Source organism: Trachypithecus francoisi, unplaced genomic scaffold, assembly GCF_009764315.1.
Source record: "Trachypithecus francoisi isolate TF-2019V2 unplaced genomic scaffold, Tfra_2.0 Lachesis_group4, whole genome shotgun sequence".
Lineage (NCBI taxonomy): Eukaryota > Metazoa > Chordata > Mammalia > Primates > Cercopithecidae > Trachypithecus > Trachypithecus francoisi.
The window spans coordinates 23,257,355-23,284,360 of NW_022681469.1; the positions used below are offsets into that span (position 1 = coordinate 23,257,355).

Sequence of the window (27,006 nt, forward strand, 5' to 3'; positions counted from 1 at the left end):
CTTTTTTAAAGAATGTATTTTAAGCCTATTATACCACACAGTATGTTTTAAACACTAACTCCCCAATAAGATACAACTCCCTAATAAGATAAAGCAAAGACAAAAAGTTCATCTTATTAGAAACAAGATACACCATCACTTACTGTCTTCAAACATTATTGCACTTTAATTTTCATAATTTGACAAAGCATTGATGAAACAATCTGCAGACTAATTTTAACAGACAACACCTATAAGCAGACGTGACCGTCCTAAATTGTTTATTAGGTATGAATTTTACAAACTACTTATATTTGCGGTAACGGTGGAGCTGGAGAGTATCGTGCCTTCTCCAAGCTGCCCAGCAAGAACCATCAGTATAGGGGAACTTATGACACTTTCCAAGGCCACGGCTCTTTCGGCCTGCAGCTGTCAGCCCACACATCTCCCTGTGTTTGTGGACTGGTTTGGTGATCGATTGGGTGTCAGGATTTCTTCTGATAACTTTATGGAATGGATCAATGAGGACAACCTCAAAATATTTGTATGTAAAATCTTCACCAACCCAGTAAGAATTCAGGACTTTTAGAGCCCCACAGTTGTGTCCAACTCACTCCTCTGCAGTGGACTGAAGGCTTCAAGCAAACTTTAGCTGGTTAACACCATGATGGACAGGCTTGCTGTAAGTTGCACCCTTAGGAACTGGGCGTTTTCGACCACCACGGCAAACACGAATCCTATCTATAACATAACCTTGCTTGGCCTTGTAGCCCAGTTGGCGTGCTTTATCAAGCCAGGTGGGGCAGGGAGCCTGTGGAGAGCAGAGAGCTGGCGGTACTGCCAGCAGCAGACCCTCAGAAGAAAGCACATGACATCAGACTGCTTCTTCCTCCATTGCTCCTGGATGTACCACAGGGCATGGAGAAGCAAGGCAGGACTCTTTTGCTCCCCACTGCTACTTTCCGAATTATCCCTTCAATATCCTTATATAAAAACACTTCCTTTACTTTCCTGTTTGCCTTTAGCCCTTTTTTTTTTTTTGCAACGGGGTCTAGCTCTGTTGCCCAGGCTAGAGTGCAATGCCACGATCTCAGCTCACTGCAACCTCCACCTCCTGGGTTCAAGTGATTCTCCTGCCTCAGCCTCCTGAGTAGCTGGGATTACAGGCGCCCACCATCATGCCCAGCTAATTATTATATTTTCATATATTATTAGGGTTTCATTGTATTGGCCAGGCTGGTCTCAAACTCCTGACCTCGTGATCCACCCGCCTTGGCCTCCCAAAGTGCTGGGATTACAACTGTGAGCCACTGCACTCAGCCTACCTTTAGCCCTTCTTAATGTCTTAATCTATTGATTTCTGAGGCAGTCTCCTCATTCACTGAAGGCTTTGGCATCTAACCCACCGCCTTCCTTTCAGTGCCACGTTATCATAATCTTGGGTGACTTCAAGGCCATATACACTTGTACTTTCCAGAACTCCTTCCTTCCAGTGACCTTCACCTTCACCCCCCTTCAGCAGTGCCCTGCCATGATCATAACACTTTGTCATATTGTAGACCTGTGAAGTATACCCCAAAATCCTACCTCCTCTCCTATCAGCCCTTTGACCTTAGCCAGATCTCCACTCAGCTATTCCATATTCTCATGAGCTATGTGCTCCCTTCTGGAAGGCTTCAATCCTTCTCTATCTAGTCTATACCCCAAGAGACCAGCACTTTAAGGACTGTTAACTCTCAATTCTCTTATCCAGTGGTCTTCTCTTGATACTTGCCTTTTAAAATTCTAATTTTTGATCTCTACCTTTTCCAGTCCCATACCAGTGATTCTAAGCACTAAATGGAGAAAAGATGGATCATTGAGCAAATGATACTCATCTAACTAGGATCATTACCTGGAAAAAATAATGATGTTGGGTTCCTACTTCACACTTTGCACATAAATTACAGATAACATAAATGGCACTGCACACAATAACAGCTTAAACAAGACAAAAAATGTTAAAATCAGTAGGAGAAAAAGAGAGAAGTTATTTTATAATCTGCAAATGAGAGTGGAAGCTTTTTCACATGACCAACATGATACAAAATCCAGAAGCCATAAGAGATTGAGAAAATCAACTACATAAAAATTTTAAAATTCTGTAAACACTTTTTGTGAAACAGGTGACAGAGCTAACTTCATTTATATAAAGATCTGCTACAAATCAGTGAGACCAATGGCTCAATAAAATATGGCCAAAAATTTGAACAGTTCACAGAAAAGGAAATACAAATGGTTCAAATGTATGAAAAGATACTGTGAGTAGCATTTATATTAATACTAAGAGAAATGTGGATTAATACTATAATGAGGTACCATTTTTCTCCAAATTGGCAAAAATCAGAAAGGTTGGCCAGGCGCGGTGGCTCATGCCTATAATCCCAGCACTTTGGGAGGCTGAGGTGGGCAGATTGCTTGAGTCCAGGAATTTGAGACCAGCGTAGGCAACGTGGTGGAACCCCATCTCTACAAAATAATACAAAAATTAGCTGGCTGTGATGGTGTGCGCCTGTAGTCCAACTACTTGGGGGTGCTGAGGCAGGAGGATCACTTGAACCCGGGAGGTCAAGGCTGCAGTGAGCTGTGACTGCACCACGGCATGCATGCCAGCCTGGGTGACAAAGTGAGACCCTGTCTCAAAAAAATAATAAATGAAATAAAATTTAAACAGCTTGATAACATACTGTGTTGGAAGAAGTGGGAGAACAGGCACAGTTTACACAACATTGAGGGGGGAATGAATTGTTAAAACTTTCATGGAGGCAGTTTGGCCAGAACTACAATTTTAAATAAGCATAACTTTCTCCTAGCAATTGCTCAAAAACATTCATGGTAGAAAAAGTTTGGAAACAATGTTAACCAATAAATTGCCGATTAAAATCATGCTATATATCTACATTGAAATACTTGTGCAAGAGAAAAGAGCTTTATATGTGCTGATATGAAAATATCCTCAAGTGAAAAAAGCAAAGTGTTGGTATGCTACCATTTGAGGCACTGACAAAGGTATCAGTAGGAAGGAATGTGCTATTCAATAAATCATAAAATTATCCATATGGAAAAAAGCAAACGTAGCTTATACCATTCACAAATATCAATGCCAGAGAAATTAATGACCTAAGGAAGAGGCAACATTTTTAAATGCCAAAAGAAAATACAGAAGAGTATCTTTATGATTTCAAGTGGGAGAAAATTTTTAGATAAAGAGCACATACCATCAAGGAAAAGATTTGACACGTTAAAATGTAAACAAGTATACCATAAAAAAGTTGAAAAGATAATCCAACAGATTGGGTTATCTGAAAAGAGAAAACTGAAAAAAATTGAAGCTATTCTGAATGGCTTCAATTCAGCCATGTGTAATTCAGCAATTACACATAAATTCAGGATGTGTAATTACCTCCTACACATCAAAAAGAAAAAACCCAATAGAAAAAAAATGGGTAAAGCTTTTTAAAGGGGGGGAAAGAATGGTACACAAACTACGCAAATCAATCAAGATAACATTTTATACCCATTAGACTGGCAAAATTAAAAAGTATGATGACTGGGCCGGACGTGGTGGCTCACACCTGTAATTCCAGCACTTTGGGAGGCCAAAGCAGGCGGTTCATGAGGTCAAGAGATCGAAACCATCCTGGCCAACACGGTGAAACCCTGTCTCTAAAAATACAAAAATTACCTGGGCATAGTGGCATATGCCTGTAGTCCCAGCTACCCGGGAGGCTAAGGCAGGAGAATCACTTGAACGCAGGAGGTAGAGGTTGCAGTGAGCCGAGATTGTGCCACTGCACTCCAGCCTGGCAACAGAGCGAGACTCCATCTAAAAACAAAAAATTAGCCCAGCATGGTGGTGCGTGCCTGTAGTCCCAGCTACTTGGGAGGCTGAGGCAGGAGAATCACTTGAACCTGGGAGGTGTAGGTTGCAGTGAGCCGAGATCGCACCACTGCACTCCAGCCTGGCAACAGACCGAGACTCCATCTAAAAAAAAAAAAAAGGCCAGGGGCGCATCCCAGTTGCGAAGTTTTTAAGAACAAGATATTTGAAGTATCCCTCCATGGATCACTTATTATAATGGGAAACATATATTTTACAACAAAGATGTGTGTCAAGTACCAACTTAACCAAGTGGTCAAGCTTAATATAATTGGACACAATGATATGCACCTCCTCCTGATGTGATACACCAAAGGCACAAATCAACTGTACAAGTGTGGTATTCTGGCCACAAGTGTTTAACCTGAGTCTAATCAAAAGAAAACAAATTGTAGAACCTTTTCCAAAACAGCTAAAAAATGTGAGTTATAAAAGCCTCCCGGCCGGGCGCGGTGGCTCAAGCCTGTAATCCCAGCACTTTGGGAGGCCGAGACGGGTGGATCACGAGGTCAGGAGATCGAGACCATCCTGGCTAACACGGTGAAACCCCATCTCTACTAAAAATACAAAAAAAAAACTAGCCGGGCGAGGTGGCGGGCGCCTGTAGTCCCAGCTACTCGGGAGGCTGAGGCAGGAGAATGGCGGGAACCCGGGAGGCGGAGCTTGCAGTGAGCTGAGATCTGGCCACTGCACTCCAGTCCGGGCGACAGAGCGAGACTCCGCCTCAAAAAAAAAAAAAAAAAAAGCCTCCCATCCTCCAAAAAGCCAAGGAACCATTTTAGAATAAAAATTGACTAAAGAGATAGCTAAATATTGGGCCGGGTATGGTGGCTCATGCCTCTAATCCTAGCACTTTGGGAAGCCGAGGTGGGCAGATCACTTGAGGTCAGGAGTTCGAGAGCAGACTGGCCAACACAGTGAAACCCTGTATCCACTAAAACAAATACAAAAATAGGCCGGGTATGGTGGTGCACTCCTATAATCCCAGCTACTTAGGAGGCTGAGGCACGAGAATCACTTGAACACGGGAAGCAAAGGTGGCAGTGAGCCAAGATCAAGCCACTGTACTCCAGCCTGGGCAATAGAGCGAGACTCTGTCTCAAAAAATAAAACAAAAAAAAGAGATAACTAAATATAATGTGTGATTCTTTTTTTTTTTTTGAGACGGAGTGGCGTGATCTCGGCTCACTGCAAGCTCCGCCCCCTGGTTCACGCCATTCTCCTGCCTCAGCCTCCCAAGTAGCTGAGACTACAGGCGGCCGCCACCATGCCCAGCTAATTTTTTGTATTTTTAGTTGAGACAGCGTTTCACTGTGTTAGCCAGGATGGTCTCGATCTCCTGACCTCGTGATCCGCCCGCCTCGGCCTCCCAGAGTGCTGGGATTACAGGCATGAGCCACTGCGCCCGGCCAATGTGTGATTCTTAATTGGATTCCAGTCAAAAAAAAAAAAAAAAGAGTTATCAAGTGCATTTTTGGAACAATTGAAATTTTAATGGACAGATTAGATATTTTTATTGTATTTTATTGTCAAATTTCTTGGATATGATAATGGTATTGTGGTTAGGAAGGAAAATATCCTTGTTCTCACTTGCTAAAATAGGATAAAGTGTCATAATGTCTACAATTTAGGGAAGAAAACTAGTGTATATACACAAAAAAACAAAGCAAATGTGCAAACTGTTGACAACTGGTGAATCTAGGTGAAAACTGTATGGGTTCATGGTACTTTTCTTCCAATTCTTTTGAAGATTTAAAATTGTTCATAATAATTGGGAAGGCCGGGTCACGTGAGCCTGTGATCCCAGCACATTAGGAGGTGGAGGCAGGCGGATCACCAGAGGTCAAGGAGTTTGAGAACAGCCTGGCAAACAAGGTGAAACCCCGTCTCTACTAAAAATACAAAAACTAGCCGGGCATAGTGTCGGGCGCCGGTAATCTCTGCTACTTAGGAGGCTGAGGCAGGAGAATCACTTGAACCCAGAGGCAGAGGTTGCAGTGATCTCAGATTGTGCCACTGCACTCTAGCCTGGGCGACAGAGCAAGACTTAGTCTCAAAAAATGAAAATAAAATAAATAAATAAGTTGAGAAAACACTAGACAAATATTTCGAAAAGGTTATGTTGTATATTAACAGCTGTTAAAGCTCAAAGTTCAGACATAATTTTTATATTACCAACTGACCAAGACTACAGTAGTAATGACTAGGAAGAGAGTGTGTACCTCTTTTTGATTTTCTAACCCACCCAACTGATTCACTGAGTAAAAATGACATATTTAAATCCTACATGTGTTTAAAATTTAAATGTAGCTTTTAAAAACAAACTATTGAACACCTGGTTTTATCCTCTTTGCTTGCTTCGCTGAAGAGTGCGTGCTGCACCTGGCGCCCTCTCTGCATGCCCCAGGTAACAGAATGCAGAGGTCAGGCTGAATGTCAGCCTCTCCCCGCTGTGTCACACAAACATTTCTGGTCAGCAGCACCATGCAGCTGCAGGCCTGCCCGTCACTCCCTCCCACACACTTCTCCACTGCCCCAGATTCTGATCCACAGTCAGTGGTAATTTGGGACAAAATGATAAGAAAACAATATGAAACGTAGTAAATCCAAAATCTTTATTTTTTTTAAGACTATAGTCTTATAGTAAAGGGAGGAAGCCTTAACTTGTGAGACAATTCTTGCAAGGATCTGTACAACATACTTTTTATTTCTATGGAATGGAATCAAACCCAGACAGAGACTACAGAATGTATACTAGAAATTAGCAAATGCCAGGAACGGAGCAGGAAAAAGACAAATGAGGCATAAACACACAAAACCCTTCACTGGGATCTGTTGACCGCAGCCAGAACCAGGGCTGGATCACACAATGGAGGCAGGTAGCAGGGCCACAGGAAGGGAAGTAGCTGGGGCAGGGAACGGCTGGCACTGGGATATGGGGTTTAGCACCAGGTAAATTACTCTTGGTATTTACATACAAAATCAGTTGGCTCTATTTCGTAGACATACACACAGAAAGGAAGATTTGATCATTACTTTATGAATCTGTTATTTTGCAATACCGGTATTATTAAGAAATAGGGACAATTCACTCAGATTCAAATTTCAGTAGCAGGAAATAAATATCAAAACACCATCATTGGCCCTCAATACAAAACCTCTACAACACCCAATATTACCCTCGCTGCCCAACCCCAAAGGACCACTCCCTGGTGGCTGCCACTTCACTGCTGCCATCTCCAATACATACCACAGGTGTCGTGCAGCCCTCCTGAAGGCTGGCACCGTAGGCTTAAACAACTGGCTGAGAAGCAGGAGTGAAACACGCCAAAGGCTCTGTGCTGCAAACATGACTCCTCTTTTTTTTACACCACAAACTTCTTTAAGGATGTGGTCACTCAATTGGAATGATAAACAGCTTTTTAGAAAAAGAGAAAAAAGTCCTTAAAAAGGAGAAAGTGTAAATCTGATTACTCCAAACCAGTCATCTTTTTTTTTTCTTTGAGATGGAATCTTGCTCTGTCAGCCAGGCTAGAGTGCAGTGGCGCAGTCTCGACTCACTGCAACCTCTGTCTCCCGGGTCCAGGCGATTCTCCTGCCTCAGCCTCCTGAGTAGCTGGGACTACAGGTGTGTACCACCACATCCAGCTAACTTTTGCATTTTTCAGTAGAGACCAGCCAGGCTGGTCTCGAACTCCTGACCTCAGGTGATCTGCCCGCCTCTGCCTCCCAAAGTGCTGGGATTACAGGCATGAGCCACCGCACCCGGCCCAGTCATTTAAAGTACAGCAGTTCACAGATTCTCAAAGTCTATTAAACAGAGGTGAATGTGAACCTGGAGGCAGCCTGGGTGGGGCAGGTGTCCTCCAGGCAAGTGCCTGGCAGGGCTGGAGGCGCTGGTGGAGTGGGCAGGACACTGTGCTCAGAGGTCAGGCTGGTTATCTGTCCTCTACAGAAAAAGCTGCCAAGCTAGGGTGTTTTGGTCTAAAAATTATTGGTGGGGACAGGGAATCCCTGAAGGGAATACGTTTGTTTGTTTAAAAAAACAAAGAACAAAAAACAAAACAGTTATAGTGGAAATGAGGAAGGAGCACAAGAGATTTTTTGGGGGGATGGGGTAGGGAGGGGGACAGACTCTTGCTCTGTTGCCCAGGCTGGAGTGCAGTGTTGCCATCTAGGCTCACTGCAACCTCCATATCCTGGGCTCAAGCAATTATCCTGCCTCAGCCTCCCAAGTAGCCAGGATTACAGGCGTGCGCCACCAGGCCAGGCTAATTTTTGTAATTTTAGTAGAGACAGGGTTTCACCATGTTGGCCAGGCTGGTCCCGAACTCCTGACTTCAAGTGATCTGCCCGCCTCAGCCTCCCAAAGTGTTGGGATTACAGGCGTGAGCTACTGCGCCATGCCCCGAGAGCTTTTACATAAACACTTAAAAAACATTTTTAAGGGAGAAAGAGAAAAATAGTCTCTGAAATGGTTCTGAGGAAATGGAAAGAAGGATGATGGAGACAGTCTTCATTGCTAGTCTGCCCTGAGTAACTCAGCTGGCCTCTATCTGGAGTTTCTTCCTACTTCAGGGCTCTTCAAGCTCCAACTCTGAGCTGGAGTCAGAGCCCCCATCAAAGGCAAAGGTGGTGCTGCCCTTGGCATTGGTGTAGAGGATGCTGTCTGAGGAGGGATAGTTGGCCTGTGGCTGGGCACTTGACCTCTCCTTCAGTGCACGGACTTCCTGCTTCAGAAGAGCATTCTACTGCTGAGGTCATCAATTTCTCACTGGCGTGTGGTTTTTCCCTCCACATAGGCTGGATATACTCTATGGCTTTGTCTAGGATTTGGGCCCCGGATGCCTTCTTTCCTTGGAGTATTGGGACTGAGTCCCACAAACTGAAAGCTGCCTTTGATGTGGTCCCTACGATTTCATTCCAGTGCATCATGATGTGTGGGGAAAAGAAAGAGAGATCAGCCTGTTACTGTGTCTATATAGAAAGAAGTAGACATAAGAGACTCCATTTTGTTCTGTATTTGAGATGCTGTTAATCTGTGACCCTACCCCCAACCTTTGTCCTTGCAAGAGACATGTGCTGTGGTGACTCAAGGTTTAAAGGATTTTGGGCTGTGCAGGATGTGCTTTGTTAAACAAGTGCCTGAAGGCAGCTTGCTGGTTAAGTCATCACCGTTCTCTTAATCTCAAGTACCCAGGGACACGTACACTGCCAAAGGTCACAGGGACCTCTGCCTAGGAAAGCTAGGTATTGTCCAAGGTTTCTCCCCATGTGATAGTCTGAAATATAGCCTCGTGGGATGGGAAAGACCTGCTCGTCCCCCATCCTGACACCCGTGAAGGGTCAGTGCTGAGGAGGACCAGTACAAGAGGAAAGAAGGCCTCTTGGCGGTTGTTGGCAGTTGAGATAGAGAAAAGCATCTGTCTCCTGCCCGTCCCTGGGCAATGGAACATCTCAGTGTAAAACCCGATGTTCTGTTTACTGAGAAAGGAGAAAAACGCCTTAGGGCGAAAGGTGGGACTTGCCAGCTGCTCTTTATGCACTAAAAAGGTTTATGAAGATGTCTGCATATGCATATTAAGGCACAGCACTTTTCCTTAAACTTATTCACATCACAGAGATCTTTATTCATGTCTTAACTGCTGACTTTCTCCCTACGATGATCCTATTATCCTGCCACTTCCCTTTTTTCTAAGATGGTAAAGGTAATTATCAATAAATACTGAGGGAACTCAGAGACCGGTGCCGGCGTGGGTCCTCTGTATGCCGAGCGCTGGTCCCCTGGGCCCACTTTTTCTTTCTCTATACTTTGTCTCTGTATCTCATTTCTTTTCTCAAGTCTCTCTTTCCACCTAACGAGAAACGCCCACAGGTGTGGAGGGGCAGGCCACCCCTTCATTGATGGGCCCATTTGTCAGCTGCAGATTGCAATCTCTGTTATAGCTTGTCACTCTCCACCTCCATGTCATCATTATCACTCATTTCCTACAACCCAGGGAGCAGCCACTGCAGCAGCAGCAGCTGGGGAGGCGGAGGGATACAGGAATCTGAGGAAGTCACTGACAAGAAGCAGTAGAGTTCCCCTGCCTACATAAACACACTCACTTGCTCTCATGCACACAAAACATGGGCAAGAACCACCTCCTCACTCTCAAAATCTCAGTTCTAAATTTAGCTCTATGTCTTATCTGTTAAGAAGGCTTCGTACTTCAGAAGTTTATAAAATGCTTTGATTTCACGCCCAGGCTCTTTGCTAATTATTTCTAGGTTCATGCCTGTGCTCCAGATGATAGAGATAACCATATACGTGACCAGCAGAGCAATATGCACTGACTACATTATGGATCCATTTATTTATTCTTTCACATTCAGGACTTCTATTTATTAACAGAATGTTTTCCAGCTAATGTTTATATCTGGTGGGCAGTAAATTAATTACAAAATATAACATTGACAAAGCCTTTATATTTTTCTTTTTTTAAACCTGACAGCATAACTTTCTCTAAGATAAAGCTGTTTTAAAAAGATGCTTGAAGGCCAGGTGCAGTGGCTCACGTCTGTAATCCCAGCACTTTGGGAGGCTGAGGCGGGCAGATCACTTGAGGCCAGGAGTTTGAGATCAGCCTGGCCAAGATAGTGAAACCCCGTCTCTACTAAAAATACATTAGCTGGGCATGGTAGCATATGCCTGTAATCCAGCTACTCGGGAGGCGGAGGCAGGAGAGTCACTTGACTCTGGGAGGCGGAGGTCGCAATGAGCTACGATTATACCACTGCACTCCAGCCTGGGTGACAGAGTAAGACCCTATCTCCAAAAAAAAAACAAAAACAAAACAAAACAAAACCCAAAACCCAAAAGCCAAAACCAATGCTTGGAAGCCATAGAAGTTTTATTGTAAGCATTTAAAAACAACAACACTAGGCCAGGCGCAGAGGCTCACGCCTGTAATCCCAGCACTTTGGGAGGCCAAGGCGGGCGAATCACAAGGTCAGGAGATTGAGACCATCCTGGCCAACACGGTCAAACCCCATCTCTACTACAAATACAAAAATTAGCTGGGCGTGGTGGCGGGCGCCTGGAGTCCCAGCTACTCAAGAGGCTGAGGCAGGAGAATCGCTTGAACCTGGGAGGCAGAGGCTGCAGTGAGCCGAGATCATGCCACTGCCCTCCAGCCTGGGTGACAGAGCGAGACTGTCTCAAAAACAAAACACAGCACTATAACACTATAGAATAAGTATCAATTTTATTCTGTAGTGTTATAGCGTTTATTCTGTTACTACATGAAAGTGAGGACTTTCTCCTCTCAGCAGTCTCTCTTAAGTATTAGGCTGAAATAATTGCTGGCTGGAAAAGGAAATTGCAGTTTCAGATGATGTAGTTACTTGAACATGAAAACAACTGGGTAAGAAATAGAGTGGTGATTATGTAAATGTTTTGTCCTAGTGATAGCCATCATATTAATTATATGAGAAATATTGGCAGATGATTAATTTGATAAATTTCACAATCATTTCTAAGGAACAAATGCAAATTACTGTAGAGTCAGCTCTCCATATCCCCAGGTTCAACATGTGCAGATTCAACCAACCACAGATCACAAATATTTGGGGGAAAAAACAATATAACAGTAAAAAATAATACAAATTTAAAAACATAGTATAACCACTATTTATATAGAACTTACATTGTATTAGGTATTATAAGTAATCTAGAAATGACTTAAAGTATACAAGAAGATGTATCTATATATATGCAAACACTATGCCATTTTATGTAAGGAACATGCATACCAAAACATAGGCTTTAGTATCCGTGGGAGCCCTGGAACCAGTCCTCACCAGATCTCAAGGGACAATTGTGTTGTCAACTTACATGCAGAAAAGAAAAAAGAAAGGCAAAACCTAAATAATTTTAGGAAAAAGCTTAACTTTTTCAGACATTTTCACAGTACTGATTACACTATTCTATAAGAACATGGCTATAGTTTAGTAACCCTGAATATTGTAATAGTGCAAATGTAGCTACAAAGGGTAAAAAAATTAGAATTTTCAGACTATGCCTTTAATTTGGCATTCTGAATAATATCTCTACGGGAAAATCACCACTGTTGAAGGTTTATTTGTCAGATTCCTGATAATGTTGATCATTTTCTAGATAAAAGATCAAAAGATTAACCATACATTTGTTTGGTTTTTTTAAAAAGTATTTATTTTTTACTAGTGAGGATGGAACTAGGCAAAGTTTACAGAAAAGATGTCCATATACAAAGAAAGAAATAGCAAAATATTTTTGGTCATAATTTAGAAAGAAACTAATCTATAAAACGGAGACAGTTCTCTCCAATTCATCTCTCTCATAGAAGAGCATAAGCACAGGCTCTCAGTTCCTTGATATCCTCAAGAGGCCACGGATACGTCTGACAAGAGCCTGTATGAAACTATATCGAGATCGAACTTTTGAATATAATCCTTCAATGTCCAGAAGTTTCTTTTGTAATGATTCTCCAAAAGCATTGATTGCATCAGCCTGAAGCTAGAAGTGACACAAAAGACATTTTGTTAAAATTGTTGTCTCAAATATTTCTTTTATTCTAAGTCTTCCAATTTAAAACACCTTAGAATTTTTGTAATGTGGTTCTTTCAATGTAAAATACTTTTGAATTTTTGTAATGTGCTACTAAATTAACTAAACATTCACATTTTCTACCTTAAATTTTTTGGTTTAATTCGCATGTTTTTCCTGTTTTCTTTTCTTGTATACATTTAAAAATCTGCTTTAAATAGCAATGAATATTGATGCTGATGCTGATATACTAACATACAAACAAGAACATTTCCTAAAGGGCCATACAAGAAGTCAGTAAGACTGGGAGGGAGGGAGGGAAGGACGATGCGGGGAAGGAAGGGAGGGAGGGAGGGCGGGAGGGTAGGTGGGAAAGAAGCTTTTACTTTTTATTTCATTTTGCATTTTTAAAAAACCCACTTGCATGCTTTTGTTTTTTAAAAATATTCATGTGTGGATAAACCTGGCATATGCTTTAGAATTCATATATATTCTAGAATGTATATGTAGTTTCAGAGGGATCTTTTTGATGTTACACTAAAAGACTAAATTTAAGTACAAAATTAGATGAATCTACCTGTTTTCAGTTTTGCATTAAAATCACAGCACAAAGTGAGATTATTTATTAATCCTGCATTTTTTTTTCTAGCTTTTTTACAAAGAAGTCTAAATGACATAGTAACAGTTATTACTTCAAAATATATTTATTTTTGTTGTCCTAGCTACTCAGGATGATGAGGCGGAAGAATCATTTGAGCCCAGGGGGTTGAGGCTGCAGTGAACTGTGGTCACACCACTGCACGAGAGCCTGGTAACGGAGCGAGACCTTGTCTCTTAGACAAAACAAACAACAAACCTCTGAATATCTTTGGCTAATTTTGCACATGGCCTCAATTAACATTAGTTCTCCTAAACAAGCCTAGCCACAAAATTCCTTTTATAAAGTCACTAAAGAGTGAATGTAGTCTGGATTAGGATGGGAGCGTGGTATCCATGACATCTAGCAAGGTGTGCTTTGGAGGTTGCTATAACTGCACCTTTCATTCCCAACCTTGTTTTAAGAAAAACAGCAAAAAGAGGGATTAGGGAGGAGCAGAGGCTTTATCAAATCATAGCTAAGGACATGCAGATGGCTAGTAGAGGATCTAGCTGTAATTCATTTTCCCTAACATCACACACCCTGATACCTGCTTTGTTAGAAACATAACTTTGCTATTAGTTTAATACGAGGTTTTCATTGTAATTGTTTTTAACATGCTCTTCATTCATTCCAACACTACTGATCAACAGGTTAGTAAAAGCACAGTGTTGTGTACTATGGTCTACTACAGCGGGATTTGTATAGGCTGCTCTCAATCTCACCATTAAATGATTTCCTGAAAAGTAAGTGCTGAGTGATACTTTGTACCTAAAAAGTTCTACAAAGCTAATCAAAAGATATCAGGAGTTTCCAGATCTTAATGCCTACCAATCACGGAACACTTACCATGTTCTAGGTACAACATTAGCAGCTTCACATACATGAAACCTCACTTAATTCTGACAAAACCCTTTGAGGTTGAATCATCCCTCCTATTTCTTAAATGAAACAATTGAGGCTCGGAAGTTAAGTAAGTTGTTCAAAGTCACATAGCTATTAAAATGGTCACGCTAGAGTTCAAACCAGGTCTCTATAAGCAACCCTGAAAATCATAATCTTATGAACATACTAGGCTTTTCCTTTTACTTACTTACATTCATTCATTTATTTATTTATTGGAGACAAGGTCTTGCTTCACTCTTTCATTCATTTATTGGAGATAAGATCTTGCTCTGTTGCCCAGGCTGGAGTGCAGTGGTGAAATCATAGCTCACTGCAGCCTCAACCTCCCAGGCTCAGGTGATTCTCCCACCTCAGCCTCCCAGGTAGCTGTGACTACAGGTGCATGCCACCACAGTATGCCAAATTTTTTTTTTAAGAGACAGGGTCTCACTATGTTGCCCAGGCTGGTCTTGAACTCCTGGGCTCAAGCAATCCTCCCGCCTTGGCCTCCCAAAACGCTGGGATTACAGGTGTGCACCATCACGCCTAGCCCTTTTACTTTAATAAAGAAAAATAAAAGAATATAAGAATAGAACTTTACCTGGTCTAAATCATGTTGGCTCACTATAGCCAGCCCACTTCTAAAATCCAGATTGGTTTCTGAGGCGAAGGAATCTAGAGATAAAAGAACAGGGTCATACCGGCTGTGCAAGTACACATCTGTCACACAGTGGAGGAACCTGATGACAATGAACAATAACAATAGTACCATGAAAAACATGGCTCAAGATGAGGAACTCAATTTTCAACTTTCAGCAAATGGAAGCCCCTAGAAAGCATTTCACTGGTCTAGACCAGGGTTCTCAGCTCTTCTCTATTTCTTTCCACCTAAGGGATCCAATACATGCCCATCAGTCACAGAGACCCACTCTAGCAATAAGAATCAGCATAATAGCAGACCTACTCCATTCTTCTAGAGCTGGGTCAGCCCCTAACTGCAGCAAGAAGCTGAGGAACAGCTGATGAGCAGCCTCTAGAATATTCTTATGCTCAGTACAATGTCCCGTGAACAGAAAGTAAAATGCAAGAAATAGCAACATCTAGTGACTAAGCAGCTCTTGATTCACCCAATTCACTCCAAGTAATCTGGAAACAAAAATAAATAAACACATGACTAGCTTTTCAAGGCACAAATAGGTATTTATGGTTCATTAATTTTCAGCAGAAAGTTTACCTTGCAGTCTTCTGCTTTTAAACAAGGTTCTCGAGGCAAATAAGGAATCTTGAGAATCCGTGGGCATGCAATGTAACAAGTAGTACTCCAGATGGCGCCAAAGAATAAACAGGCAGGTCTCTATGATAACTATATCAGAGCTCAGATGAAAGGAACATAATCTCATCAAATATTTTTTACAAACCAGTTTCTGAGGAGGAGAAAAAAGGAGAGACTGTACTCACTTAATGAGGTAACCAGAGCCTCAGTCTAACAGACAGGGTCCCACTGGAGGCTCCTCAAGAGGAAGCAGCAAGGGGTGCTGAGGAAGGAGGTGGGGGTCCTGTGCCAGCAGTCTCATGTCCCTACCTTATTCCCTGACAGAAAGTGCCCGTGTATATTATCAGTATTACCAGCTACTCTAAAAGATAAGAACAAAAAAGTACGATTTGGAAATACATTAGGCATTTACTGGGAAAAAATTAAGTTTATATTTCCTTCCACCTGGTTTTGGTGCCCAAATAATGTGAGAATAAGTGAAGAGTTCCTACATTTCAAGGTCATCACTCAAGTGCATGATTTCATAAAGGATACAAGAACAAAGGGAAAGCAGTTTAGCTCGATTGTTGATCACCTTCACCAAGCGCCGTCTTGCTAGAACATATTTCTGGGCAGTGGAGATTTTATCAACACCAGCAGGCATCACAGACTGACATAACTAGAAGAAACAAACGTAGTATTAGAATGACATCAACTGGAACAAAATTTTTAATGAAAAACTACTATCAGCAGGTCACCGTGGTGAATGCTATGAAAACACTCGAATTTAAACATCCTTGCAGATAAGAGTTTTTATCTAAGAAGCTAGCAATTTTAAAAAATTAGAGCCAAAGAAGCAAATTCACAAATGAACATTTATCTGCTGCATTTCGAAAAAGTCTGTCCCTGAAACACAGAGTTGCTGATGAAACCCTGAATTTCCTGTCACATTAAAACAAAGCAAGACAAAACGATAGGTTTTTCAAGCAGTAGCTATAACAATCCCATGGAGAATTTCTAACAGTTGTCAGGTATCTCCTGCAAAAAATACAAGGTAGACACCTAGAGCATAACTAAAATATGACCCTCAACCAAAGCTCCCATGACCACTTCTCAATGTGGCACACACACGAGCACAATGGTTCCAGCTAATGTTCCAATGCTGGATTCCACGGAAGGTGTACTGAAGTGAGGCTGATGGAATGCCACACACTTCATGATGACGATGCAATTCCTCTTGCAAGTACAAGCATCACTGATTAGCTACACATTAGAGGAAGGACTGCCAGGCATAAACCCAAAATTTCAGGGGTTACCTAAACTCCGTCATTGACTCCTGCCTCACCCTGTTCCTGTCAGCTACATGCCTTTGGGTGAGTTATGCAAGTCTTCGCCTCAGTTTCCTCACATGAGAAATGAGAATAAAAACAGTATCTGCCCAGGTGTTAGGTAGAACGTGTAGTTCAGGGCCTGGCATGTTGTAGACACTCAATAAATGTCCCCTGAGATTACCAGAAAAGTGGCAAGAGGGAGTAGGCATGGACAACTTAAAAGAGTAACATGGAAGTTTTTAGAAAGCTTGGTGCAAACCAGGAATGATAAAGTGGTTCAACATCCGGGCTGCCACAGGACACCAGGAAGCTTCAGCACTGCCTTAGGAACCGGCCAAGAGATGCCTTACATTCAGCTGTGCCAAATGGAAAAGGCAGCAAATACTTAGTAGCAATCCTGGTAACTCAGTATCTTTAGTTATTAATACACTAAGTAGAAGGAATGATTCTGGGTCACTGAGAGAAGGCAGTCAAGTCTCATACGCTATCAATTTTGTTTGAAAAATTTGCTAAACAGATATTGAAGATGTTGACGGCACAGAGACATTTACCTAAGTTCTATTAAAAAAAAATCTGCAACAGAAGCCTTTCTCAGCACAGATTTTACAGTATAAATGACCCAAAACTCTTCATTCAAAGGCCAGCTGCCTTTCTATTTTTTTGAACAGGTGCTACACTTCACTGTTTTTCAGTCAACAGTTTCTATGCTTATAAGGCTGGTGCTATGGCAAAAGAATCTTCTTCAAATCACACAATCATTCCAATTCCTTCAGTTATGATGTATACACTATCTTTACTCAGTCTGAGACCAGCACCCTGGCCCTAGTAACAGCAATGATTTCTCAAGTCCGCCCAGCTCATTATAAGATTCGTACCTCTTTTATCTCATCTGGGGGAAGCTGGTCTACATTCTGTAGCTTGCTGACACTCTGTCGATGACTGTCATAATAGCTGAAGAAATCATTAGCACTCTGTTTCAGCAGGTAGACAATAATGCCTAAACCAGGCAGGCGCCAGTATGGAACCACTGGAGCTTGGGTATCTAATAGAGGTGATGACATAAAACAATGTTCCACTTATAAGCATTTCATGTGAATTTCAAATGACCTGTTTTAAAACAAGGGATGCCCCAGAATTTAAGGATCTGTCATTAAAACCAACCCAAGATTACTTTTAAATACCATTAATAGTTTAAAGAACAAATGGTTAGGAGCCACTGTAATCAGGTACATACATAAGGCTGGAGATCCTGCAAGAATAAAGAAATCTGACTGATGCACGTTGGCAGAGTCTACCTTTTATTAGGCAAAGAGTTCTTTGAGAACTCTATCAAAGTATAAACCTTACACACACACACACACACACCTCCACATAAAAAACAATATACACAAATTTGGGGTTTCTTAACACCAAGTGAATAATTTCTGCCTTGCCTAATGGCTCTAGTTGTATGGATTCATTTCTGGTCTGCATCCTTCTGGTTACTAAATTGCCAGTTCAAAGTCATTCTTTCAAAGAGACAAGAACACTAACTGAAATATTCAAAAAATATAAATGGATTTAAACTTTAAAAAATCTTTTACCACAACTACTACATTACGGTAGTAAAACAAAATGATCTGCCTTTTACCTGGCTACTGGCTAATGAAGACACAAAGGAACAGTGGGATGTCATAAAAGCTGTTTGCAGAGGGAAAACTAGAAAGCAATAACAATATTACCCTAGGACAGGCACAGTGGCTCACACCTGTAATTTCAACACTTTGGAAGGCTGAGGAGAGAGAATGGCTTGAGGCCAGGAGTTCAAGACCAGCCTGGGCAAGAGACCCCGTCCCTACAGAAAAGAAAAAAAAAAAATCATCCCAGCGATAATCTGTGTAGTGCAATTAGAACAATTTCCTCTAGTGACTAAGGGATTTCGTGGAAACACTGTGGCAACTTCTTTTCTTTCTTCTTTTTTTTTTGAGACAGAGTCTTACTCTGTCATCCAGCCCGGAGTGCATTGGTTTGATCTTGGCTCACTGCCACCTCTGCCTCCCAGGTTCAAGCGATCCTCCTGCCTCAGCCTCCCGAGTAGCTAGGATTACATGCACATGCCATCACGCCCAGCTATTTTTTGTGTTTTTAGTAGAGACGGGGTTTCACCATGTTGGCCAGGCTGGTCTCGAACTCCTGACCTCAGGTGATCCGCCTGCCTCAGCCTGCCAAAGTTCTGGGATTACAGGTGTGAGTCACCACAGCTGGTCCAACACTGTGGCAATTTCAAGTTCAAATTGGAGATAATCTTTGTTTAATGACCCAAACTGCCATGAATACTGAAGGAGAGATCTGTATTTGCTTTTTTCTTCACTAACAACTCCCTTAACTTTGCTCTAAAGTCAGACTCATATATCTTTCTTTCTTTTTTTTTTTTTTTGAGACAGGGTCTCACTTTGTCACCCAGGCTGGAGTACAGTGGCACAAACAGGGATCACTGCAGCCTTGACCTCCTGGGCTCAGGTGATCCTCCCACCTCAGTCTCCCAAGTAGCTAGGATTACAGGTGCACGCCACCACACCCAGCTAATTTTTTGTATTTTTTTGTAGAGATGGGGTTTCACCATATTGCCCAGGCTGGTCTCTACCTTCTGGGCTCAAGCAATGCACCTGCCTTGGCCTCCCAAAGTGCTGGGATTACAGGCATGAGCCACCACACCTGGCCAATCCCGTAGATCTTTACACAGAGCAGAAGAGACAGAAGAGTCCCTTGTCTGTGGATGGTGCCACCAACTAGGACATCCTAGACAAATTCAATTTGTCAGGTATCCTCTTTTAGTCTACAGCAAAGATGTGACAGTTTTCACAATACATTGTTATAGAGAGCCTTCTCCTAGTGAAATCAGGTATCCTGGTCCCCAGATAACATTTGTGTGGTCTCTATCCTGGTAGGAAGATATCCACAAAGAGGATGATTGAATGCTTGGAGGACTCCAAAGCATTTCAGAAGTTCTCACAATACTAATTTGCCCAAGTCTAGAAGATATTTGCGCATTCCGAGGCTATTAGGTTTGCATAAAACAGCCGGGCGCAGTGGCTCGTGCCTATAATCCCAGCACTTTGGGAGGCCAAGGCAGGTAGATCACTTGAGGTCAGGTGTTTGAGACCAGCTTGACCAACATGGTGAAACTCCGTCTGTACTAAAAATACAAAAATTAGCCAGGCATGGGGCGCGTGCCTGTGGTCCCAGATTCTCAGAAGGTTAAGGCATAAGAATCGCTTGAGCCCAGGAGGTGGAGGTTGCAATGTGCCGAGATCGTGCCACAGAACTCAGCCTGCATGACAGAATGAGATTCTGTCTCTAAAATAAAATAAAATAAATTCATCGGAAGAGAGCTTGTCATTGCTTCCATTTTATGGATAAGAGAACTAAGGCACAAAGAGGGTGATTAACTTTTCCAGAATCACACCAATAAGTTATTTGTAGAACTGGGATTCAAATCCAGGCAGTTTGTCATTAGTCGATTAGGTTAAACTACTTCTCTATATCACATACCTACTCACGCACGTGTCTAGAATTGGAAGAGAAAAATATGGTTGCTGACCCTAAAAAGAGTCTAAGAAAAAATGGAAAAATAACAATTTCTAAGACTCAATGGGCTGGGCATGATGGCTCACGCCTATAATCCCAGTACTTTGGGAGGCCAAGGCTGGCAGATCACCTGGGGTCAGGAGTTCCAGACCAGCCTGGCCAATGCGTGAAACTCTGTCTCTACTAAAAATACAAAAAATTAGCTGGGCATAGTGGTGGGCGCCTGTAGTCCCAGCTACTTGAGAGGCTGAGGCAGGAGAATGGCGTGAACCAGGAGGTAGAGCTTGCAGTGAGCTGAGACTGAGATGTGCCACTGCACTCCAGCCTGGGCGACACAGCAAGACTCCGTCTCAAGAAAAAAAAAAAAAAATTAGCCTGGCATGGTGGCAGGCGCCTATACTCCCAGCTACTTGGGAGGCTGAGGCAAGAGAATCGCTTGAACCCAGGAGGCAGAGGTTACAGTGAGCCAAGATCGCGCCATTGCACTCCAGCCTGGGGGACAAGAGCGAGACTTCGTCTCAAAAAAAAAAAAGACTCAATGAGTTCGCCTTCAAGTATTAAAGATCAAAGACTGATAGGATATGGAACAGATTAGCTCAAAATGAGAAGCAACTAAATAAAATTTTAATAATGACCAGTGAAACATTATTAGCACATGATTAATATTAAAGAATACAAAATTACATTTTTGTTTGAAAAATCTTATGTTCAGATTAAATTTGTGTTACAAGGTTAGTTTCAAGGGGAAAGAAAGGAGCCCTTTTGAGGCAGAGTTAGAAGTCTCCATCAAGCTATTGTCCTACAGAGATTAATAAACAGATTGATGTCCATTTTCAAACTGCCAGATGGAAAGGGGATAAATCAAGTTATAAGTTACTGCTGGCTGACAGGTCTTTGGATAGGAATCCCAATCATTCCATGCCATTCCAAAGTGAAATGATCTCTTTTTCACACTGGTTGAGCCACTTGGACTAGAAGGATAACTTTCCCCTCATGCCAGTGAGGACATGCAGATATCGGAATCCCCCCATGGTGGTTCCTTTTTATCCTATCTTCCTGGCAGCAAACTTTTTTTTGTTGTTAGAGACATGGTCTCACTCTGTCACCCAGGCTGGTGTGCAAGTGGCATGATCTTGGCTCACTGTGGCCTTGAATTCCTGGGCTCATGTGATCCCCCTGCCATAGTCTCTTGAGTAGCTGAGATTACAGGCTCAGCCATCATGCCTGGTTCCAACTTTCTGAATACAGGAGAAAACAAGAACTATGTAGAATTAACTTGTTTAAGTCAAAGGAACTGTTTTACATGTCCAGTCTAATTTAACTATTTTACTCCATAAAATGGAATTACAAATCTTTGTAGCTACCTCCCTGGTTTCTTGAAGACATCCTGTCACCTAAGACTACTCCCTTTGAATCACTGAAAGATACCTTTAAATAAAGATATTTTATTAGCTGAATACAAACTAAGATTCTACCGGTCAGTACTCTTCTCCCCCATCCATGGCATAAAACAAAAAAGCCTAGACATAATACAAACAAAAGCAGACACTGGTAGAAGGCAGAACTTTTGTGACAAAAATCAGAATAGTAGATGCCTGGGCTGGGGTCGAAGGAAACAATCAAATGCAATCAAAGGCAAGAAGAAATCTTTAAGGAACAGGGAATAGTTCTGTATTTTGGTTGTGGTGATGGTTACCCAACTTTATATAATTACCAAAAAGCATTCAAACTGTATACCTAAAATGGGTGAATTTTGTTGTACATAAATTACAACAACAACAAATTTAATACTACCAGCTAGGACATTTTATAATAGAGTTTGTCTAACAAAGTTCTTAACATAATTTATATAGGATAAGGTTGAATGTTGCTAAACTAATACATTTTTCTTTAAGTTTTGGGATACATCTGCAGAACGTGTAGGTTTGTTACATAGGTATACATGTATCATGGTGGTCTGCTGCACCTATCAACCTGTCATCTAGGTTTTAAGCCAAACATGCATTAAATATTTGTCCTAATGCTCTCCCTTCCCTTGCTGCCTATCCCCTGACAGGCACCGGTGTGTGATGTTCCCCTCCCTGTGTCCATGTGTTTTCACTGTTCAACTTCCACTTATGAGTGAGAGAATATGCGGTGTTTGGTTTTCTGTTCCAGTGTTAGTTTGCTGCGAATGATGGCTTCCAGCCTCATCCATGTCCCTGCAAAAGACATGAACTCATTCTTGTTTATGGCTGCATAGTATTCCATGGTGCATATGTGCCACAATTTCTTTATCCAGTCTATCATTGACGGACATTTGGGTTGGTTCCAAGTCTTTGCTATTGTAAATAGTGCTGCAATAAACATGTATGCATGTGTCTTTACAGTAGAATGATTTATAATCCTTTGGGTTAAACTAATTTTTTTTTTTTGAGACAAAGTCTCACTCTGTAGATCAGGCTGCAGTGCAGTGGTGTGATCTCAGCTCACCACAACCTCTGCCTCCTGGGTTCAAGCGATTCTCCTGCCTCATCCTCCAGAGTACCTGGGATTATAGGCACGCCACTGCACCTGGCTAATTTTTTGTATTTTTAGTAGAAACGGGGTTTCACCATGTTGGCTAGGCTGGTCTTCTCCTGCCCTCAGGTAATCTGCCTGCCTCAGACTCCCAAAGTGCTAGGATTACAGGAGTGAGCAACTGCACACCCGGCCAGTAATATATTTTTCATAACGTCATTTTATACTATTATTCTACTAAACACATATATTTTGTGATTAAGTAATTTTCAGGGATAACAAGATCTTGAAGAAAAAGAAAATGTGACAAAATTTTTCTCACAGATCACAAAGACTTCCTGAAATCACCACAGTCAGTTCCATTATCCCCACTAAGATAAAAACGGGGTTTTTCTTCTGAGTGTTCCATAGGATAACAGCTTTACCCATTATCCTGCCCCATATTCAAACATTCCCTGCTGAGTCATTAAAGAATCACAGGATAAGTTGGCCTAATTAGTATCTAAATTGTATTTTGTTATGTTATAGAAATTTGGAGCTATAATAAAAAACCCAGTTTAGACACCGAATTCAGTTTAACATGATTTAACATATAAAACTGTTTGTTGTATTTTCATCTTTTTCACCCAGCCAACTTACTCCCCAATTTAGATCCTTTGAGCCCTCAAGTGCTATTCAAAACATGGTTCCTCTAGATTTACTCTCAGTAAATCTTGAATTTCTCTGTTCTCTCCAGTCTTATACACAGGTCTAATAATAATACCTCCCGCTCAACTTTAAAACTTGTTTAAAATGTTTCCCATTAATGACACTTAAAGAAAATACTGCATCTTAATGGAGCCAAGCTGGAGAGCTATGTCATAACCATAGCAACTTAGTTCCTTCAATACAGAATGAAAAACTAAGCTCACCTTGCCGCGGTCCATCTCTATTAACTGTTTCTGAAAGGCTAGGAGTGAAGAGACACACAGCATGCTGGAAGGTAGGAGAACTCTGTAACATGAGTGACTGGCAATATTCCATTACATTGGCACAAATCTATAACCAAAAACCAGCAGTAACAAAAATGTTAGACCCTGAAATGCCTTAATTAGCATGAAAATCGAGATTTGGAGAAGAAAAGGTTATAAATCAATCTGTAAAATGACTCACATCTGTTTTTTGTTTTTGTTTTTTTTTTTTGAGATGGAGTCTCCCTCTGTTGCCCAGGCTGGAGTGCAGTGGCGTGATCTTGGCTCACTACAACCTCCGCCTCTCGGGTTCAAGCAATTCTCCCGCCTCAGCCACCCTGAGTAGCTGGGACCACAGGCGCATGCCACCATGCCCAGCTAAATTTTTTTTGTATTTTTAGTACACACAAGGTTTCACCATGTTGGCCAGGATGGTCTTGAACTCCTGACCTCAGATGATCCACCTGCCTCAGCCTCCCAAACTGCAGGGATCATAGGCGTGAGCCACTGCACTGGTCCCGCATCTGTTATTTTTATCAACATTTTCCAAAACCATAAAAACCTTAGAGAAGTCACATGGTTCTTGCCCCTCTTACCTGTTGCATAGCCAGTTCAATCTCATCTTTCTTGCTTACTTTATCTCCCTCCACATTATCGTCTTGAAATTTAAACTGACGCAGTCTGTCAGAGCCACCAAAGCGACTTAGTAGTCCTAAGCACTGGCGCTAAGAAAGAAAAATATATCTTGTTGATATGTAGTTAAATGTATTTAAAATAAGTAACCTCTCTTTCTTGAGGGATAGAAAAAGGAAACTCAGTGGAGAATGGAATCATTCCTTAAAGCATACTTAAAACTGAGCCACCTAAAAGTAGCATTATTAAAATTACAACTTTGTGCAAAGGTATTTGATTGGTAGCTAACAGATGAAAAGAGTACCATCTTTTTTAAAGCAATAAATTCCAGTATCATCTAAATGTTTGCCAAATAACTTTCTGCATTATATCAAAGTATGTGTTAATTCTTTGGAAGATACTCATTAAATGAAAAACAAGTTTATAAACAAAAGAGAGCAAAATGAGAGGGCAGTCACAAGATGGACATGTCTGTGATAATTTTGTCTACCAAGGCACAAATCTAAAAGCTATTACTCCTGTGGTTGCTCCCAGGGACTTCGTATATAGATCTCTATACATCTAAATCTGTATATGGTATTACCAATTTTAAAATACACGTTTCATTTAAAATACATTATTATGTGCAGAACATTGTGCTAGGCACTTTAAATAAAATACCATGTGTCAGGGAATCCTGACAGCCATCTTTTTTTTTTTTTTTTTTTTTTTTTGTGAGACGGAGTCTGGCTCTGTCGCCCAGGCTGGAGTGCAGTGGCCGGTTCTCAGCTCACTGCAAGCTCCACCTCCCGCGTTTACGCCATTCTCCTGCCTCAGCCTCCCGAGTAGCTGAGACTACATTAGCTGGGACTACAGGCGCCCGCCACCTCGCCCGGCTAGTTTTTTGTATTTTTTAGTAGAGACAGGGTTTCACCGTGTTAGCCAGGATGGTCTTGATCTCCTGACCTCGTGATCCACCCGTCTCAGCCTCCCAAAGTGCTGGGATTACAGGCTTGAGCCACCGCGCCCGGCCGACAGCCATCTTATAAGATAGGAATTGTTACTACCACTTTAGAAATGTAAACATATAGGCGTGAGAAATTAAGTAACTTATTCCAGGTCGCAAAGCAAAAAGTTGTACCTGTTATTGGAACCCATGTCTCTAATTTCAAAGCCATCAGCTAACCTCTAGATATACTGCCAGTATTGAAAAGCTTGTCCTTTCTCTTTGATAACCATGGGAAATACTGTATTCTCAGGTGAGAAGTATTAACATTTGAAGCTGGGGACATTTGCATTTATCTTCCAAGGTGATCTGTGTGTTTGTAACCCCTTTACGCAGCAATATAAGCATATTATTTAGAAATACCAAAGAACCGGCCGGGTGTGGTGGCTCAAGCCTGTAATCCCAGCACTTTGGGAGGCCGAGACGGGTGGATCACAAGGTCAGGAGATCGAGACCATCCTGGCTAACACGGTGAAACCCCGTCTCTACTAAAAAATACAAAAAACTAGCCGGGCGAGGTGGCGGGCGCCTGTAGTCCCAGTTACTTGGGAGGCTGAGGCAGGAGAATGGCGTGAACCCGAAAGGTGGAGCTTGCAGTGAGCTGAGATCCGGCCACTGCACTCCAGTTTGGGCAACAGAGCGAGACTCCGTCTCAGAAAAAAAAAAAAAAAGAAATACCAAAGAACCAAAACAGTTGAAAGGGATTTCCCAAATCTAGGGGGCACGATGGGGAGGATGGTATATTTTGTAACGTGTCTTATACCTGCTATTTAAAGAAATAAGAATCAGTTACCTGGAATCTTCCAATATGTCCCTGTAGCTCCATTAGAGATCCTTCATTTACATCAACGTCAAGTTCACTTAATATCCCTATAAAATGTAGAATGTTTTACAACATACTATAGTAAACAAAAACATTAAAAACTAGGAAGAGAGGTTCTAATATCTGACATTCTTTTTGTGCATGAACAGATATTCTTGCCATAAAAAAGTTTCGAGAACTATGACTTTACAAAGTCTGTAAGTATCTGTAAGTACCTGTTGAGAACTATGATTTTACAAAGACGGTTAAGTAAGTATATTAATAACAGCACTGGTACATGTGCATTCACACCCAATCTAAAATGCAGAGTGAATTGATCTTAAAAGGCATTTTTAGTTTTCAAGAAAAATCTAATTTTTTTATAATAATAAAAGTAATTTTCTAAATTACTTTCTTTCATAAATGAGTTTTTAGAACATGAAACAATAAGAATAAAATGCATTTCTTTTTAACCCCTCTAAACATATACAATTTGCTTTTTCTTTTCCCCTAGGCAAAGCACAATTTAAAAAGAACACAAAAACATTTCCATTCAACTTCTTAGTTTGGACCCATTACAAAACTCCTAAATCGAAATGACCCACCTCTAATAGCACCATAGCCTCTCCTGATTTCTAATGAGCCTGCAAGTGACCCTAACATGTCATTCTCCCCATCAGTTTGTTTCCTTGTTCCATCACTAATCATGCTGAGGAATACCCACCTAAACCTATCCTAGCCATCAAACTTCCTATGTGTTTTCGGATTCCTTTAATTCACTTCATCCTCACTTCCAAGCATAGACTCCACAGCACAAACCAAGAACCTGATCCTTCTCTCCTCATAATGACAAGTCTTCCTCTTTTTAGATTAGCTCAGCCCTCAACACAAACTGACAGAAAATCCTATCATCTGGTACATGCGGGTTCGTTATACCTCCACACCTGTGCCTCACGGCTTCCCGAGAGCCTATCCTGTCCCACCTTCAACTCCTCTGACAG

At 41.6% G+C, this 27,006-nt stretch overlaps 1 protein-coding gene and 2 pseudogenes across 2 annotated transcripts in view; all 3 read right to left on the reverse strand.

Annotated features, from left to right (window-relative positions):
• Positions 1–256: 256 nt before the first annotated feature.
• On the reverse strand, positions 257–897 carry LOC117072810 (annotated as a pseudogene).
• A 7,323-nt stretch (positions 898–8,220) lies between these two features.
• Positions 8,221–10,520, reverse strand: LOC117072037 (annotated as a pseudogene).
• Positions 10,521–12,091: 1,571 nt separating this feature from the next.
• The window catches only part of NUP205 (nucleoporin 205), an 89,543-nt gene continuing 74,628 nt past the window's right edge, over positions 12,092–27,006 (reverse strand). Inside the window, exons 36-43 of one of the 2 annotated variants that reach the window (XM_033191873.1) lie at positions 25,997–26,073; positions 24,182–24,310; positions 23,547–23,673; positions 17,445–17,611; positions 15,794–15,917; positions 15,221–15,349; positions 14,588–14,661; positions 12,092–12,434 (exon numbers count right to left, since the gene is read on the reverse strand). In XM_033191873.1, the coding sequence (XP_033047764.1) occupies positions 12,282–12,434; positions 14,588–14,661; positions 15,221–15,349; positions 15,794–15,917; positions 17,445–17,611; positions 23,547–23,673; positions 24,182–24,310; positions 25,997–26,073 (980 nt within the window). In that variant the 3' untranslated portion in view covers positions 12,092–12,281. Of the gene's footprint in view, positions 12,435–14,587; positions 14,662–15,220; positions 15,350–15,793; positions 15,918–17,444; positions 17,677–23,546; positions 23,674–24,181; positions 24,311–25,996; positions 26,074–27,006 lie in introns of those variants that run through there. The other variant, XM_033191874.1, reaches the window with a different exon arrangement.